Here is a 17,700-nt window from a genome sequence, read left to right on the forward strand (position 1 = left end):
CAGGAACTAGCGGCGCGGGATTTCTTGATGTTGTGTCAGTGGTGTGCAGCGTGATCCGGCGCAGGAGGAGAAGATAGATCTGTCCGAGTTATTGTTTTAGATCAAAATACAGGTAAGAACGAGTTCGGGAACCGAGTTGCTAAATTGCAAGGTAAGCAACGACCAGAATTGGAAAGGAAGGCGGTCTGTGGGTAATAATAAATCATTTGACCTGTAGCAATGCAATGTGTCTGTGTCCGGACAGGGGGATTGTAAATCATCCAGGGGTTTAATGTGAAATTTGATCATATATGCCGGAGCACATGGATACACACATTAAATAAACGTATATATGCAGTGTGCGCATGTTGTGCTTTCTTGTTGCAGTGCATCCGTTAAAATTGTTAGCAAACTAAAAGTGCCATTTGTATCAGAAAGGTAAAAATACTTTGTTGTTAAAGGTAGCCTATGTATCTACGGAGCATCTTTTCAAATGCCCTAGATTGCAACTCACAAGGCGTAATTTGCATAATGAAACGAGCCGAATTTGCCTTTCTACACACACATCATTATTTGTTTGCATGTTTCATTTGATGTAGCCGAGTGTGTGTTGAGGAAATGGTAAGTGCAGTATCATTTACGTTACAGTTTAGTCGTAAATCACTATTAAGTTTAGATAATGTGGAGAACTAACTTTATTTTTATTTTTATAGGAAGAGCATTTTGCACATTGCCCTGGCAGTCTCACTCCGGAAATAAATATGTGCTTCACAAGTACAGCTCTGCTTGACTGCCCTATTCAAGCACACTGTAGTCTTGCGATATGTATTGTATCTTGCACTGTATTTTGCTCCAATATGTGACTTGTTCATTGTTATCTTGCATTGTCTTTATATGTTTTAGTTTAATGTACATTTAAAATATATACTTTTGTAACTTTGGCAAAGTGTGTCAACTATCTCTCTTTGTCTCTCTCTCTGTGTCTGTCTGTCTGTCTCTCTCTCTCTCTCTAGCTGCCATGTTCTCTGATCTGACAGGCCAGAGACAGGGGACGCTTCTGGGTCCTCCTGCCCCTCAGGGCCCAGTGTTTGAGCGAGTGCGGCCCTCCTATGTCAACTGCTCGGAGCGCTTCAAGCTGGGCGAGCGCACCTTCAGCCGCCAGTACGCCCACATCTACGCCACCCGGCTGGAGGAGATGAGGCCCACACTCACCCAGCGAGCCCAGCAGACATGGGGTAGGGGCCTGCTCCGCTCCTGAGGGGTTTTTAGAATACAGTAATGCGGTTCATAAATAAGCTGGACTCGGTGGACGGTTTTTGCCGGGCATTGTTGAAAGGTTCGTTCACAAGGTCTGCTGTGCGATGACGGTCCTGGTATGGACGCCTCGGGCTCGATTTGTGATTGGAGTGAGACCCACAGATGAGATCGGAGGGTCTGTTCGGTACAGCTAATCAAATTCAAATAAACCAATCGGAACTGGTTCGGTAGCTCAGAATGAAAATAACAACTTTCAAACTATACGTATTAGCTGTAGTTTTATGCAGCTTCTCTGCTAGCTGGATACTGATGTGCTCATGAGGTACTAAAGAGTATTTACTTCAGTTTTTTATTGATTTTAAATCCAAATGTTCCTCAGATGTCAAAATGATGAGCCATTTGGGCACCTAGCATCTGGTTCCACGTTCTCCATGGAAGTCAACTTTAGTATCTCAGAAGAAGTGTTACAATGCTGCAATGATCCAGAGTGTGAGCGCAGACTCCCGTTGCAGGTGCAAACGTGCAGGTCAAGAAGCTCTTTGAAATCGAGATGGGGGAGCAGTGCTGCATTGTGGGAACTATCTTCAAGCACATGGAGCTGCAGCCGTCCATCCTACGGGAGATCAGTGAGGAGGTAGGCGCCAGGTGTTGACAGACTAGTTTAGACAATTCACGTCTTGTGGAAGGGAGAGATCGTAGTTCTTGCATCGTTTGCTATTGTTAAGATCGGACGGTTGCTTTGTGTTGTCCTATTCCTCACTCTGTCCTCCTCTCCCCCCCGCAGCACAATCTCCTGCCTCAGCCGCCCCGCGCCAAGTACATCAGCCAATCAGACGAGCTCATCCTGGAGGACGAGCTGCAGAGGATCAAGCTGGAAGGCAACATAGACACGCAGAAATTCGTCACAGGCAAGGAGGTCTTTTTGTCGCTGTGGCACTTGGTTGGGCTGGGTACAGCCTACGCAGTGATGATCGGAGATAGTGCAAGTGACGAAGGGAATGCGAATGCTTTTATTTGAGACTTGCCCACTGTAAAGTGCCTTGATGCAGTTATTCTTGTGATTCCTGAGTGGGTTAATCCACAGAGAATCCGTAAGCTTTTGCTGGTTTTGCAGATCTTACTAGCCATGTCATAATTACTTGACGCTAGAAGCGCTGACGTCTCGAACTACCTAGCAGCGCCAAAGCCGGTCATTTAACAGCTGAGATATGATAATCAAAGGCAAACGATCGTATAAAACTCAGAAGTTTTATTCATGAACATCAAATCCAACATTTAGGACCACATGTAGGACCACAGAGTAATTCAAATTTTAATAACCAAATTAGTCAAATTGACTGGCACGGCGCTTCTAGTGTTAATGTGAGAGTGTGTTTCTAGCTGACCTGGGTGGAAAAAAACACATTTGCCACAAAGGAGAGAGAAACAAGAACTCATATAGACTGTAACAGACTTTTAAGCAGGAAAATATCTGATGGGTCCACTGTTTAAGGCCTAGGCCTAATGGTTGCCCCCCACCCCCCTGGCAATAACATACGCTTATTATGAAAGGCTATTGACCCAGATTATTGGAAAGGTCTGCCGCAGACTCTGAGCATCCCTCTCCCCCTGTTGTTTCAGGTAGTGTGATCGCTGTGTTTGGAGCAGAGAAGAATGATGGGAAGTTCATGGTGGAGGGTTACTGTACAGCTGACCTCCCTCCCCAGCCCCCCAGGAAAGCTCTGGACACTGACCGGTGAGCTCCGCTGCTCTCAACCCATTAATTCACTAAGTTGGGACAGAATGGAAAATGCTAATAAAAACAAAGAGGAGTGATTTGTAAATATACTTTGAACGTGTAAAGACAAGGTATTTGATGTTTTACCTAATCAACTGCATCGTTTTTTGAAGGTAAACGTTTGTTTTGAAATTGTTGCATGCAACACGTTCCAAAAAAGTTGGGACAGGGGCAATTTAGGACTAATAGCGACGTGACAAGTTGAAATAAGAAGGTGATGTGAAACAGGCGAGGCAATCGTGTAATCATGGTAAATAAGGAGCCTCCAAAAAAGACCTAGTCCTTCAAGAGCAAGAATGGGTCGAGGCTCGCCAATCCGCCAACAGATGTGTCAGCGAATAATCCAACACTTTGAGAACAACATTCCTTTTTTGGAATTGGGGTTGTACATTTTACCCAAAACATAGTAAATCTAGCTCAACTGCCCACCCCACCCCAGGTTTGTTCTGCTGGCCTCAGGGCTGGGGCTGGGGGGCACCAGTGCGGACAGTCTCCTGGGGCTGCAGCTGCTGGTGGACATGGTGACGGGGCAGCTGGGAGACGAGGGAGAGCAGAGTGGGGCGTCGCTCATCTCCCGGGTGCTGCTGGCGGGAAACCTGCTGAGCCAGAGGACCCAGGGCAAGGACTCGGTGAACAAGGTGAGCGGCAAGGAGGATGTATGGAGATTATGCAACTGGGAACGCTTGTTTTAATGTGCCTGGGCTGCGGGATCTCCTGTCCTGTGTTTTCATGGTCACGTTAGTTGTGTGACTGTTCTGCTTACCTTAACTACTTCAGTACCATGATGCACACACGTCTGTCAAATGAAAACCCTCACACAGTACCATGCTGTATCTGCGTACATCAAAATTCTTATTCTATTCTGTTAGTGCCTTCTCGGTCCAGCGTTTCAGGTTCATTCCCAAAGGTAGTGCTCATACTGCACAATGTGTATTGAAAGCCGTGGAGGCAATCATGCAACATTTTTATACAATCACGTCATTTAGAGCTTCCCTGTGAGTATCTAGAAGTCTGATGTCTATTGTATTGTATTATTGCACTTTGTATTGCTCTTATATTTTGTAAGTTGCCCTGGACAAGCATGTCTGCTAAGAAATACATAATAATTGTGACAATCCATTCACCTTTATTAGCAAAAGCTATGCAGTGCTGTGATGAGATGTTCAGAAAACAGGGCTGAATACAAGGCAGTGTGCCTAGGAATATCCAAGGAGTTTCAAAGGAGATTGACTGTTTTTGTAATAAAATCAGTATGTGCCTGAATGTGTGCTGCACTTTATATTTGTTCAAGTTATTTAAAAGGAAATTGTATTTCTGAAAGAAAAAAAAAAAAAAAAAAAAAAACATACTCAAAAATACAATTTCCTTGTCAAGCACATACCAGATCCATCGCAGTTCTGCACAAATCCCTGTAGTGCATCTGTAGTGCATCCTTCCAGGTGTGTTGTTGAACTTTTCAATACATGTCACAGAGCAAGCCGGTGATGGCACAGGTTTTGATAGATTGAGTTTTAGTTCATTTTACTGTTCATTGTTTATTATTATAGCGTTCCAGTGTATTATTTTAATCAGCATTTCTATGTATTATTATTTTCATATGTGAGTTCTAGTCTATTGTGTATTTGTGTTTTAAGTGTTTTGTTTATTATGTTTATTTGCATTTTAGTGTATTATTACAAAAGGTCATTATTATTATAAACTAATATTGTAAGCTAAAAAGCTATATATTTTGCATTTTGCATTGTTTGTTAAAAAAAAAAAAAATTGTTTCAATCTCATTATTGAACGCATGAAAAACGTTTTGTTTATTTTTATGTATTTCATTCATCATATATTTACATTTTAAAGCACAGGTTAATCTGCTGGTTTGAGTTTACAAATGCATCTACAACACTGGCATAATCCTGGCGCTGCTGCTGTTCCTCCTCACAGGCCAAGTACCTGACCAAGAAGACGCAGGCAGGCAGCGTGGAGGCCATCCGCATATTGGACGAGATCCTTGTGCAGCTTGTGGTAAGGAACCTTCTCAGATTGTCCATTTAACTGACCACAGTCCATGTGATCTCTGTATCTCTCACTCTCGCACTTTCTTTTGCCGTCTATGTTCCTGCCTAAAATTAACACCTGTCCCTTTGTTTACTCCAGGCCTCGGTGCCTGTGGACCTCATGCCAGGAGAATATGACCCCACCAACTACACCCTCCCCCAGCAGCCTTTGCACCGCTGCATGTTCCCCCTGTCCACAGCCTACCCCACCCTGCAGCTCGTCAGTAACCCCTTCCAGGCCGAAATCGACGGGATCCGGTGAGTGAAAGGGGAAAGATGGCAGGCAGCAAACAGGCCTACTTATTTTATTTGTATTTTTGTGTATTAAAATAGGAGCCACTGTGTTCCACAATCCAAGCAGGCATCTGCAGGTCACCCCCTGGGGTCCTGAAATGTTTAAGAACCCAACTACATGGGAAGCCTAAATAGAGAATCTCGCTGTGTAGCGTGGAAACATGCACCGCTCCTCTCAAGTGCGTCCTTGCAGCCCTGTGTCTGAACGCTGGCCCTCCTGCTGTGTCTCAGGTTCCTGGGTACTGCGGGCCAGAACGTGAAAGACATCTGCAGGTACAGCAGCCAGGACGACCACCTGGACATCCTGGAGAACACGCTGCGACTCCGCCACCTGGCACCCACTGCCCCTGACACGCTGGGTAAGGAGAAGGGCAAGTTGAGATTGATATGGGGCCCAATGAGAGCTGAAGAGTCTTGAAAATGTAGTCTTGGTTGACCTTGACCCTTTTTTTTTTTTTTTTTTTCCCTCTCCCCTTTTAAAGGCTGCTACCCCTTCTACCAGAGTGACCCCTTCATTCTCCAGGAGTGTCCCGACATCTATTTCTGTGGCAACGCTCCTTCCTACCAGTCCAAGCACATCACAGGTGAGGGCTGTTTTTAGGGTTGCATTGTGGTACTTTGGCTTGCTATGTTCCCATGGGATGAATTCTAGAACTAGAACCGTGGGGGGAAAAAAATAAAAAAAAGCCAGTTAGGTTCCGAGATGGCCACCGCGTGTTCCATCACTCCTGTCTGCAGCCTGCTGGACTCATCTCTGTGTGGTTCTCCCTCTCCAGGAGCTGATGGCCAGGAGGTCCTCCTTGTCGCTATCCCAGAGTTCTGCACCACCCAGACCGCCTGCCTGGTCAACCTGCGCAATCTGGACTGTCAGCCCATCAGCTTCTCGGCCTTCTCGGGAGAGGACCAGGAAGAGAGTGAAATGAACGTCAGCCACTGAGGGGCCAATTGGAAGGACTCCCACAGGCAGGGGTGGTGGGTGGGGTCTTGCTGGCACTGGGGTCTTCCCTCTTGACAGGCCCCTTGTCCTGACAGCGGGCATTGGCTGCATCTGGCTGCCTTGAAATCACTCTGCAGCCACACAGTAGGCCAAAATGCATGATGCCTTTGTTCAAACTGACTTGAACATTTTGTACTGGACATTGAGTATAATATATATATTACTTATGTACAATTCACCAGGAACTTGTGGTCCTGGATGCCAAACTGTATCCACCTGGAGTTTCATAAGCTGAACACCATACTGTTTCCTGTTTCTTCGTATCTTTCTTGTAAGTCCATTTGCACTCTTCACCCACACCCGTTATTTATTGATCAGTTATCCAGTTGCTGTATCTGAATTCTCGAGAACCGCTTCCGGAATCATGTGACCTGATTGTGTTTTGTGAAGTGTGTTGTGAAATCCCTCGGATAAAGTGTTTTAAAATCTGTAGTTACGAGGGGGTTTACTAGTCATGAGTGGGAAGCAGTTAAGAAAAGACATTTGATGTTTACTGTCTGTTAGTTTATACATGCATCAACTATAAAGTGAGGGGAGAAAGACTTTAAATATAGATTTTCATTTGTTCTTCCTTTTTTTTTGACAGAACAGACAACAAATGTAAATAAACTTGAAGCTCTTGCTTTTATTATGAGAGAGATGACTTTCCATTGTCTGTCTTCATCACGCTGCACATTTTCCTGGAAAACAAACAAACAAAAAGCCGAAGGAAAACAGACCTGTTCCTAACTTTGCTGGTAATGAAAACATGGGGAAAACATCCTTTACTTTAGCTGGCATTGCTAGTGCAGAAACATACATGGAGTTCCCAAACTTACACTAGTCTACACACAATTCTGTTTAACTGCATTATAATAAATTGGTATTAATTTCATACATTCATGATCAAGGTTTTTGTACCTGCCGTGCCTTGTTGTGTGTGCATTGCTTACATTCTTCAGTTTCAATAGACCCAAAGCTCCCTCCTGCCTTCTGCTGACTACTTACTAATCAAGTTGCCACTACGAATGTGTGTAACAGTGGTAGGATGTGAAAGACTCCTGTAAGCCCTGTGAATTGTGTGTGTGTGTGTGGAGGCTGGCTCCAACTCTTAAAAGATCTGACACTGGAAATCATTCGACCGACAGACAATTTTTTAACATGAATTGAAAAGAAGGACGCAGCCCCTCCTGAAACCGTAAGGTGCGAGATTAAAAGTGTCTCCGCTGGTCTTTAATAGTCCTCTATTTTGATCTCAAATTCGTAGTTGCCGGTGGGCTCGGGGGTGTCTGGGTAGAAGACATCATCTGCGGTGGTGGGGCTGTCCACAGTGATCCATGCATCATAGTCTGTGTCTTCTTCGGGGTTGCCATCCGGGAACAGGGGTTCATAGTAGGGGGGTGTAGTAGGAGGCAGGGTCGTGGTGGTGGTGGTGGTGGTCGTAGGCATGGTGGTCGTGGTCGGGGGCTCCGTAGTGGTGGCGTTGGCTCGGAGTCGCTGCAGGCGGAGTCGTCGGAGCCTCATACGGCGCAGGCGGAGCAGACGTATTTGCGCACGGGTCAGGGGACGCACCCCACCGTTCCTGATCTGGTTCCCAATCCTCGTGCCGTTCCCGTTCTTGTTCAGCAACCGGATGGGCCTGTTCCCGTTCAGGGCGATGATCTGCTGGATGCGGTCCCAGTTGGATTTGGTCAGGGTGAAGCTGCATTGCGTAGCCCCCACCTCGTAGCCCACCACACACAGCCGGCTCGTGGAGGAGAAGCCGTCCGCACGCACCGTCACCCGGTACTCCCCCGGGTTTAGCAGGCGCCAGAAATCCCCGTTGGCAGCTGGAAGAGAGAGGAACAAGGGATCAGATTTGTTGCTGTTGGGGATTATGAAAGAAAGGAAAAAATAAAGAATGACCTCCGACAACTACTTTTTCAATTATGTTGGTTTCCTGTGATATGGAAGGTTATTTAAAACAGCACCATGACAACAAGCTGTCCCCCTTCCCCTTCCATGAAGTCCTCACCTGTCTTGACGTCATGGTTGATTCCCTCCACAGACACGGTGGCATTGGCGATTCCGTTGCCCTCGCGGTCCTTGACAACCCCCTTGATCCCACGATGCACCTGTCAGCAGAGGCACAGTTTATGATGGGTCTCGGTACAAAAGAGATCGCATTGGAGAGCATTTGCATCCTTTGTTATAAAACCAAGCTACTTGGCGATTTACCTGGGTATATCCCCCTCCCCCATGACATGAAGATTAACAAGGGCCCCAAAGGCCTGTTACATTACATCTTTACTTAATAATTTTCTAGACACTGTACACTATGGGTCTAGTAGTCTGATCCAGTCCTGCATACCTGCTCCATGAAGACCAACAGGGCCTCTCTGTTGTTCTCCCACTCCTGCGGCAGCTCGCTCTCGTGAGGGAACTTGTCGCAGCCCACGAAGAAGGACAGCTCAAAGCAGTTGGTGTGGAGGTAGCTGAAATCATTCATACCTGGGACAAGACGAGGAAGAATCTGACATGAAGTGATCGGTTGGTGAAGGAAGAGCAGAACTGCAGCAGTGAGAGTGATGGTGAGATTCTTGGACCTTTGGCTGCCGTTCTTTATAAATAGAATCTTGAGGGAAAACTAGAGATTCAATCTAATTTGCCATTGTGTGTGTGTGTGTGTGTGTGTGTGTGTGTGTGTGTGAAGCACTTTGCCTTTCTCAGTTTAATTCAAATTCCCTTTACCCCTTAAGAAACTGCAATACCAAGGCAATGCCACAAGAGGGGCACCATAGACTTGATAACACCATGTAACATTTTTTTTTGGGTAGTGTTATTTCCTAAATGCTTATGCCTCAAAAGTATAGAAAATGGCTGTTTGTGACCAGGACAGTGATATTTTGAAATGTAACTATTACAAATGAGAAAACGGGCACATTTGTGTCTTTTCGTTCACAAATCAGAAAAAAACAATATATGAATCCAAATTAAAATGTATTTATACTAAAGTATTTACAGTATTTTTGTAAATCTCGCAAAACTACTCACTTCTAAAACTTTTGTAGTCATTTTTGTATTACTTTAGTATAAATTTCAAAATATCACTGTCCTGGTCACAAAAGCAAAGTTTGTGGGGAATAATAGCCATTTTCTATAGTTTTGAGGCATAAGCAATTAGGAAATAACACTTACTACCCAGGAACAAAAATTGTGTTACATAGTGTAATCCTATTCCCTTTTTTTTAAAGGGAGATAAAAAAGAGGTAACCTTGTCCAACTTTTGGAAAGCTTTCGTTTGCACAGAAAAACAACACCTAAACAATTTTGCACAATAAGTGGATGTAAATCTGATACATAGAGGCCAGGAATTTCCTAAGGAATTCCAGGAAGATCTCTTCTATGTTCTGTGTTAGATCTCTTCAGAGCTCACAAGAACTTATCTAGCCCAACAATTTGGCTAATTACTATTAACCAATTAACCAGCTTTCCAGATAACTACAATAACATGTTGGACCTGGGCTTCAGCTCTCCACAGATACACATCTACAGTTTCTGGGTTCCAGTTAGTCTTCCTGCCACAGTGTTGATCTGTGACAGGAGGTGGGGGTGCACACTCACTGCCCACGACGGGCTTCCAGCTGGCCCGGTTGACGATGCCCAGGCCGTAGGTGACGTCATCGGTGTGACAGCCTCCTCTATAGGTCTCGGTCATGGTGAGGTGGGTGGAGGCGTAGGAGATGGCCAGCCAGCGGAACATGGAGTCGTCCTTGGTCTCGCGGAGCTCGTTCTCCATGTTCTGCTGTGCCTGCGCCCATGAGTCCTCGCTCTCCTCCTCCTCCTCGTGTCCACGTCGCCGCCCCCCCCCGCCGCCGCTGGACGCCGGCCGCTGCATGTCAAAGGGGTACGTCACCATCTTCTCCCCTCCCTGGATGTTGGCTCCCAGGACGAAGGGGTACTTCTCCATCCAGGAAATGATGGCTCTGGTCTCCACCGCAACCTGAAAGCCCAACATGGACGCACATAAGTTACATATAGTGGTCTCATCATGACTCGTAGGTTGGGATGGGGTAGATTAAGTGTTTCAGGTTTGAATAAAAGTTAGATTGGTAGAAAGGGAAATATACAATATCTAAAAATAATAATATCACTGTTTCACTCTCATTGGCTGTGTGTACTCACCGAGGCGTTCTCTGACAGGAAGTTCTCTGGGATGGGGATGTGGTGATTTGGCACGATGCGGGGGACCCAGCCCCTGTCCTCTGCCCCCCATAAAATGCTGTTGAGGTCTGGGAAATTCTGAAAGATGTCATAGCCTTCTTCTGTCCAGTGTCCCAGGCCCCAGTTGCCCATCTCTGAGCCCTATATAGAAGATTATACAGGGGGAGCACAGATTGCCCTGGTAAACAATTTATCCTTTCACCTCTAGAGACCTGCTGCCTTTTCCTCATTTATAAAAAGCGTTAGCATTCAGGTGCAGTTCACCATTTAATAAGCATACACAACAACCAATATACTACTAAAATAAAATAAAAATACTTTATTTTGCATATATTATAGAAAATGAAGGCTGTAATACTACCAATAAAAACAATACCAATTTTTTGTTTCATGGGTATTATATACAGTGAGGGAAAAAAGTATTTGATCCCCTGCTGATTTTCCCAATGACAAAGAAATGATCAGTCTATAAATTTAATGGTAGGTGTATTTTAACAGTGAGAGACAGAATAACAACAAAAAAATCCAGAAAAACGCATTTCAAAAAAGTTATAAATTGATTTGCATGTTAATGAGGGAAATAAGTATTTGATCCCCTATCAATCAGCAAGATTTCTGGCTTCCAGGTGTCTTTTATACAGGTAACAAACCGAGATTAGGAGCACTCCCTTAAAGGGAGTGCTCCTAATCTCAGTTCGTTACCTGTGTAAAAGACACCTGTCCACAGAAGCAATCAATCAATCAGATTCCAAACTCTCCACCATGGCCAAGACCAAAGAGCTGTCCAAGGATGTCAGGGACAAGATCTTAGACCTACACAAGGCTGGAATGGGCTACAAGACCATCGCCAAACAGCTTGGTGAGAAGGTGACAACAGTTGGTGCGATTATTCGCAAATGGAAGAAACACAAAATAACTGTCAGTCTCCCTCGGTCTGGGGCTCCATGCAAGATCTCACTTCGTGGAGTTTCAATGATCATGAGAACGGTGAGGAATCAGCCCAGAACTACATGGGAGGATCTTGTTAATGATCTCAAGGCAGCTGGGACCATAGTCACCAAAAAAACAATTGGCAACACACTACGCTGTGAAGGACTGAAGTCCTGCAGCGCCCACAAGGTCCCCCTGCTCAAGAAAGCACATGTACAGGCCCGTCTGAAGTTTGCCAATGGGTGAACTGGGTGAAAGTGTTGTGGTCAGATGAGACCAAAATCGAGCTCTTTGGCATCAACTCAACTCGCCGTGTTTGGAGGAGGAGGAATGACCCCAAGAACACCATCCCCACCGTCAAACATGGAGGTGGAAACATTATGCTTTGGGGTTGTTTTTCTGCTAAGGGGACAGGACAACTGCACCGCATCAAAGGGACGATGGACGGGGCCATGTACCATCAAATCTTGGGTGAGAACCTCCGTCCCTCAGCCAGGGCATTGAAAATGGGTCGTGGATGGGTATTCCAGCATGACAATGACCCAAAACACACAGCCAAGGCAACAAAGGAGTGGCTCAAGAAGAAGCACATTAAGGTCCTGGAGTGGCCTAGCCAGTCTCCAGACCTTAATCCCATAGAAAATCTGTGGAGGGAGCTGAAGGTTCGAGTTGCCAAACGTCAGCCTCGAAACCTTAATGACTTGGAGAGGATCTGCAAAGAGGAGTGGGACAAAATCCCTCCTGAGATGTGTGCAAACCTGGTGGCCAACTACAAGAAACGTCTGACCTCTGTGATTGCCAACAAGGGTTTTGCCACCAAGTACTAAGTCGAAGGGGTCAAATACTTATTTCCCTCATTAACATGCAAATCAATTTATAACTTTTTTGAAATGCGTTTGTCTGGATTTTTTTGTTGTTATTCTGTCTCTCACTCTTAAAATACACCCACCATTAAAATTATAGACTGATCATTTCTTTGTCTGTGGGCAAACGTACAAAATCAGCAGGGGATCAAATACTTTTTTCCCTCACTGTACTTAACGAAAGGTGTGTTACAAATGAAAACATACTATGAAAAATTAGCCATTAAGCAACAGCAACAAGTCAACAAGCAGGGCGACAGGCTGAGCCACAGACCATCTCGTAGGCGAGCTCGTAGGCGTCGGGGTTGAGCGATGGCACCAGGTGGATGCGGATGCCCTCCACTAGGCGGCGCACTCGGGGGTTCCCGTCGTTGTACTCCTTGCACATGAACTGCATCAGCAGCAACAGCAGCTCTCGGCCCAGAACCTCGTTTCCGTGGAGACCGGCCGTGTAGCGGAACTCCGGTTCACCTGGTGCACGGGGACGGAGGGACCGTTAGGGCAATGACACTGGCTTCTGGTGCGCCCCTTTCTGGGTGTCACCTGGCTCTTACTGACTTATTATTACTTATATAACCTCTTATTGCAATCAGGGGTCTAAAACTGGCCTTTGTTTCCAGGTCTTTAACCCCCAAGTACTGTTCACTTAGGGAAATAAAGGTGTTTACAATACCACTTAGACTTAATTTGCAAGCTGCCTTTGAACCCTGCTGGGCTGTGACTCTGAAATTGAGAAATTGGCTGCTGCACCAACCCCCACAGAGTGGTACAATGCTGACGGACAGTGGGACTGAGCTGTAGGTTCTGTGGGGGCAGAGGTCATTTGGACCCCTCACCTGTCTCATGTTCTCCAGGATTGTCCGAGATCTCCATGGCGTAGATCTTCAGCCCCTGGGAGCTCTTCCCAATGTTGTAGATCCTGGTGATGGTGGGACACTCCTCGTTGATCACCTTCATCATCTAGTAGGGTGAAGGAGGGAGAGAGAGAGAGAGAGAGAGAGAGAGAGAGAGAGAGAGAGAGAGAGAGAGAGAGAGAGAGAGAGAGATGAGACAGGAAGATGGTGGAGGGGATGTGGAGCACCACAGAAAGACCTGTCTCACTGTCCTGCTGGTCCGCCTGGACTGTGTTGATGGTTTGGATGGGGACAAGGAGCCTACCTGTCTCATATCCTTGTTGTTGTGATGTCTGAAGTCCAGGTCGTCCACTGAGGTTACTTCATTTTCTTTGTGGTAGTAGATGTTGGGCTCTGAGGATGAGAAACACATTTCAGTAACAGGACTTTCCCCAAAGACATTCACTTCTTTACAGCCAGGAGCATGCCAAGGAGATCTATCAACCAAGTCCAACTTCCTGCTACCGCCAGTGCTCGTGTTATTGCTGTAGTGATTTGCACACTTACTGGTGAGAGGGCAGCCTAGGAACTCCAGCCTCATACACAGACTGCCGTTCCAGCTCTGGGGCAGGACCCGGATGTAGCGGGCCACTACGGGTTCGATGAACTGTGACAGCACTGGAGTGTCCTTGTCAACGTTGCCAAAGAACAGCTGAGAGAGAAGACATTAAAGTAGTTTATTTCTTGGCAGTCATGATCACTCTTTTCATAAAACATATTGCATATTCCAATAAGTGCAAAAAAAAAAGAAATTCAGTGTCTAACGCCAGTCCTAATCAATTCAGAGTCAAGAACAAAGTCCCTGGTCCTGCTACACTACCTAAAGAGCATAAAGATGGGCTGAGGCAAAGCTAGAAGGTGTGCTGCACTTACCCACTCTGCATAGCCATCGTGCAGGGTGGTCCATTCCCTGCTGTCATTACTGAAGGCCACGTAGTACGCAGTGACAAAATCATTGCTGCCAAGACAAAAAGAAACACAAACTGGATGCAGAACCAGAGAAATGCTACTGGGAAGGGTAACGTGTTTCAAACCAAGTGGCAAACAAGAGAACCAGTTATATATACACAAAAACCATACTATTTCAAAGATGAGCTCTTTCAGACTGGGATGGGAAGACAGTAGCAGGTTGGATGTAATAGTCTACAGACTGTTAGGAACCCAATCATTTGACTAAAGATCCAAGGATGTAAATTAGATCTTTGCAAATAATGTGTAAGTGTAACTTTTTTATCATTGTCATTAATCTCTAACTCGTGATACACATTGTTGCACCCAGTATCCTTTGCCTGGGGAGAGGCTCTGTATAGCCCAGCTGGCTGTAGTCTTGGGGGGCAGGTCCTGGACACACAGATGGGGGGTCCTTACTGCAGCAGGGAGTCCCTGCCCTGAGAGATGACGCCAGTGAACTCTGTCTCTCGTCGGGCGTCAAACTCGAACCAGTGCTTTGTCTCCTCGGTCTCGGCGCACCAGGCTCCCCCGTACAGGTTGTCCTCGTCCTCCCCTCCCTGTGAATGTGACTTCATTTACCATGAAATCAGGCATCGGAGCGAGAGATGGAGAGACAGTTCAGGTCAGTGTGGACGTGGGTGGCATTATTTGGGCAGTGAGGCGCAATTTCCAAAACCCTAGCCTTGACCCCTCCCTCGTTCCCCATGTTGGCTGGTGTGATGTCCCATGGCCTAAAGTGACTTTGAGCTTTATGTGATGAGACCATGGTACGTTTGGGAATTTAAGGTTGCATTGGAACTCAACTGGATGAGAAAGGGCCCCACAGTGTTTGTAAAGGGAAACTTTGGTATTTTGGCCTGATTTCTTACTCACCCAGAGTCATACAAATCCATGGAGACTATTTTTAATTCTGTGTGTCCAGTTTGAAGGAATTTTAATTTATAATTTCGTTAGCATAGCACAGTTGCTGGAAGCAAGTGGTCGGAAATCGCTGACTCTCAAAAGCGGCTAATAGATCTTTTAAATACTCAAAAGTAGTCCGTGAATCAGGAAGTATGTGTATGTAGTATTGAAAGACTACAAATGACAAACAGACAAGCTTTTGAGTATTTAAAAGGTCTATTAGCCTCTTTTGAGAGTCAGCGATTTGCAACCATTTGCTTCCACCAATTGTGCTAAGCTAAGCTAATGTTAAATGAAAATTTCTTCAGACTGGACGCACAGAATTAAAAAGGTTTCCATAGCTTCGTATGAGTCTGGGAGACTTCCATTGTAACACTCTGTGGATGTGCCTTGAGTCGCACATACAATACTTGGCAGAAAATGATCCTAGCAGTAATAGATCAGTTAGTATCTACCAAAATCAACTGTAAGCCTTCCAGTATCTGTGTAATCAGTATGGGGAGGGCTGTGGTACTACTGGCTAGTGTTCAGGATTCAGTCCAGAAACTGCTCTGTACCTGTATGTTGAGTCTTCCTCGTTGGGGGCCCAAGCTGTGGTCCAGCGAGGAGGAGGCCAGGAGCTGGTCGTCTTCAATTCGGTGGGACTCCATACCCAGAGGAGGGCATTCTGGGAGGAACAAGTGAAAGAGTTTCAACCTTTCCCTTCTGTGAGAGTCAGGGTGTCAAAGTGCACCACTGTTTTTCTTTTCCCCCAATTAAAATAATTTACCAATTAATTTTGACTATGTTTTGTTCTCATGTTATATTGAAAGCTTGAAATGGCGAAGAAAGGATAAAAAGTAAAAGGTTTTTAATTAAAAGGTACCACACTGTGTTAATCTCTACATAAACACTTTGGATTTTCTGTCAGTTACTAGAATGTGAATTTGTATTACACACTTGTATTGAATTAGCGTTCAGTGGTTGCAACAAGTTTGCTTTATCCCCAGTGCTGTGGCTGAAGACTTTGAGTTTCTAGCTGTAGAAAGCTGTGGTTTTAGTGTCAGAGAGCTCTGGAGTTGTGGAGCAGCCTTCAGTAAAAATTGGAAGTTCTCTTGGATCTTACAGACCACAGTCCCCTTGTGATCTGGTGAGCTGTGGGCTGTTTTTGCCGCTAAGGGGTCTGAGGCAAGAGTGCCAGACTGTTTCGTTGAGCAGGATAGAGGCAGTGCCAAAAACAACACAGGCCCTTCCAAGATCTCAGTCGGGCCCAGTGTTGACATTGGAGTCCTCTTGCCAGTCATTTCAGCCGAGCTCAGCACAGATTAAGGGTAGAGAACATCACCGTGAAAGTGTTGCCAGATTGACGACGCAGTCTGCCACCACGTCTCATGTCCGCGATCTCATGATCTCCAACGAGTGGAAATGACATCGCAGCAACAAAAAACAAGCACAAAAAACAGCTACCACAAACCTCTCAGTGACGACTGCACAGTGAGGCAACTGATCTACAATAACAATGCCATCATTGTTTACACCAGGCTAATCAAATACAAGGATGATTACATTTCTTTTCCCTTGTTTCCTAAGTTGAAACCCTACTATCTGATATGTCTTCAGAGATTCACTCTGGGTTTGTGAGTGGGAACATGCAGTTGTTTTTTTAAACTACTGTTGTACATCAAGCGGTTTTGGGAAAACAAAGAAAGTGGTAAGAGCTTAGTCAGATATACTAAAACAACACGTATGGGGTTTATGAGTGTGTATTTCAGGTCAGTTAGAGGTACTACCCCCCAAAAAACAAGAAAGTTTCACACAAAAACTCTTACGGATTTTCCAGGAACTCAAAAAAACTACAGATTCGTTGATTTTGGCCCAGAATTCCTTTAGAGCTTCTCAACGTGTATCTGATGCATTCCTGCAAAAGATCCTGCAGTGCTAATGGTGATCCTGCTCACAATAATCTATGTGCTGTATGCAGTGTAATCTGTGTTTTGTTTTTGGTTGGTTGGTTGTTGTTGTTGTTTTACTAAAACCCACTTCCCAGGCCAGTCTCTGTGGCCTATGGGACAGTGGTGTGTTCCTTACTCTTGGGTTCCTTGAAGATGAACTCTTTCTTCTCAAGCTCCTTCTCCTCCTCTTCTTCCTTCAGTCGCTTCCTGGCTTTTTCTGTGGGGGGGAGATCCAGGAGGGAAAGGATATGATTTCAAATGTTTCCAGAATAATTGGAAGGAAAAACAAGGTGGTGTCAGAGTAGAAAGGATATAGGTGCATACTCTCGGCAGTGGTCACAGGTATTTCCCACTCGTTTTCTCCGTTTTGTCCTGCGCCCATAATCTATAACCTGAGTGTCTGAGGATTGGGGATTCTCCCTGTTTTAGGCAGGGTGAAGCCAGTGGGATTTCTAGCGGGATCTTGTTGATTTTGACTCAGCTTGCAGTCATTCCACTTTAGTTCCAGATCTTATCAGCTTTAGATTTGTTAAGAGGGATCTGAGTATTTTGGCAGAGAAATTGTATAACTTATTTTGTAAGGATTGAAAGTACTGCATAAAGGACTTTTCCCCGCAAATTATTTAGCTGAGTGAAAGGAATGAATCTTCAATGTATTTAATCATGTTCTGGACTTTGAGAGTAATATCTACCAGCTT

General features: G+C 45.4%; 2 protein-coding genes across 3 annotated transcripts in view; one reads left to right on the forward strand and one right to left on the reverse strand.

Moving 5' to 3' along the window:
- On the forward strand, positions 1 to 6,987 carry pold2 (polymerase (DNA directed), delta 2, regulatory subunit). Of its 2 annotated transcripts, none has more exons than XM_066714362.1 (11): positions 1 to 112; positions 993 to 1,214; positions 1,749 to 1,870; positions 2,021 to 2,144; positions 2,857 to 2,971; positions 3,453 to 3,651; positions 4,946 to 5,026; positions 5,159 to 5,316; positions 5,584 to 5,711; positions 5,835 to 5,936; positions 6,129 to 6,987. In XM_066714362.1, exons 2-11 carry the CDS (start codon positions 998 to 1,000, stop codon positions 6,287 to 6,289), a joined length of 1,407 nt encoding a protein of 468 aa, XP_066570459.1. In that variant the 5' UTR covers positions 1 to 112; positions 993 to 997; the 3' UTR covers positions 6,290 to 6,987. The 2 variants fall into 2 exon arrangements, with proteins under 2 accessions (XP_066570459.1, XP_066570460.1); XM_066714363.1 differs by having other exon boundaries at positions 8 to 151.
- Positions 6,955 to 17,700, reverse strand: part of LOC136759386 (inactive carboxypeptidase-like protein X2) — a 22,856-nt gene continuing 12,110 nt past the window's right edge. Inside the window, exons 8-20 of the mRNA XM_066714361.1 lie at positions 17,139 to 17,219; positions 15,629 to 15,738; positions 14,586 to 14,737; positions 14,091 to 14,175; positions 13,725 to 13,869; positions 13,483 to 13,571; positions 13,161 to 13,284; positions 12,599 to 12,795; positions 10,493 to 10,672; positions 9,932 to 10,310; positions 8,679 to 8,818; positions 8,343 to 8,442; positions 6,955 to 8,157 (exon numbers count right to left, since the gene is read on the reverse strand). Coding sequence (XP_066570458.1) covers positions 7,562 to 8,157; positions 8,343 to 8,442; positions 8,679 to 8,818; positions 9,932 to 10,310; positions 10,493 to 10,672; positions 12,599 to 12,795; positions 13,161 to 13,284; positions 13,483 to 13,571; positions 13,725 to 13,869; positions 14,091 to 14,175; positions 14,586 to 14,737; positions 15,629 to 15,738; positions 17,139 to 17,219 — 2,378 coding nt within the window. The 3' untranslated portion in view covers positions 6,955 to 7,561. The remainder of the gene's footprint in view (positions 8,158 to 8,342; positions 8,443 to 8,678; positions 8,819 to 9,931; positions 10,311 to 10,492; positions 10,673 to 12,598; positions 12,796 to 13,160; positions 13,285 to 13,482; positions 13,572 to 13,724; positions 13,870 to 14,090; positions 14,176 to 14,585; positions 14,738 to 15,628; positions 15,739 to 17,138; positions 17,220 to 17,700) is intronic.

The sequence above is a fragment of the Amia ocellicauda genome, chromosome 9 (genome assembly GCF_036373705.1).
Source record: "Amia ocellicauda isolate fAmiCal2 chromosome 9, fAmiCal2.hap1, whole genome shotgun sequence".
Taxonomy (NCBI): domain Eukaryota; kingdom Metazoa; phylum Chordata; class Actinopteri; order Amiiformes; family Amiidae; genus Amia; species Amia ocellicauda.

Coding starts and splice junctions, on each gene's coding strand:
- pold2 (XM_066714362.1), top strand. CDS start 998: ATGTTCTCTGATCTGACAGGCCAGAGACAGGGGACGCTTCTGGGTCCT. Junction 1,871..2,020: donor TACGGGAGATCAGTGAGGAG/GTAGGCGCCAGG, acceptor TCCCCCCCGCAG/CACAATCTCCTGCCTCAGCC. Junction 5,317..5,583: donor GCCGAAATCGACGGGATCCG/GTGAGTGAAAGG, acceptor GCTGTGTCTCAG/GTTCCTGGGTACTGCGGGCC.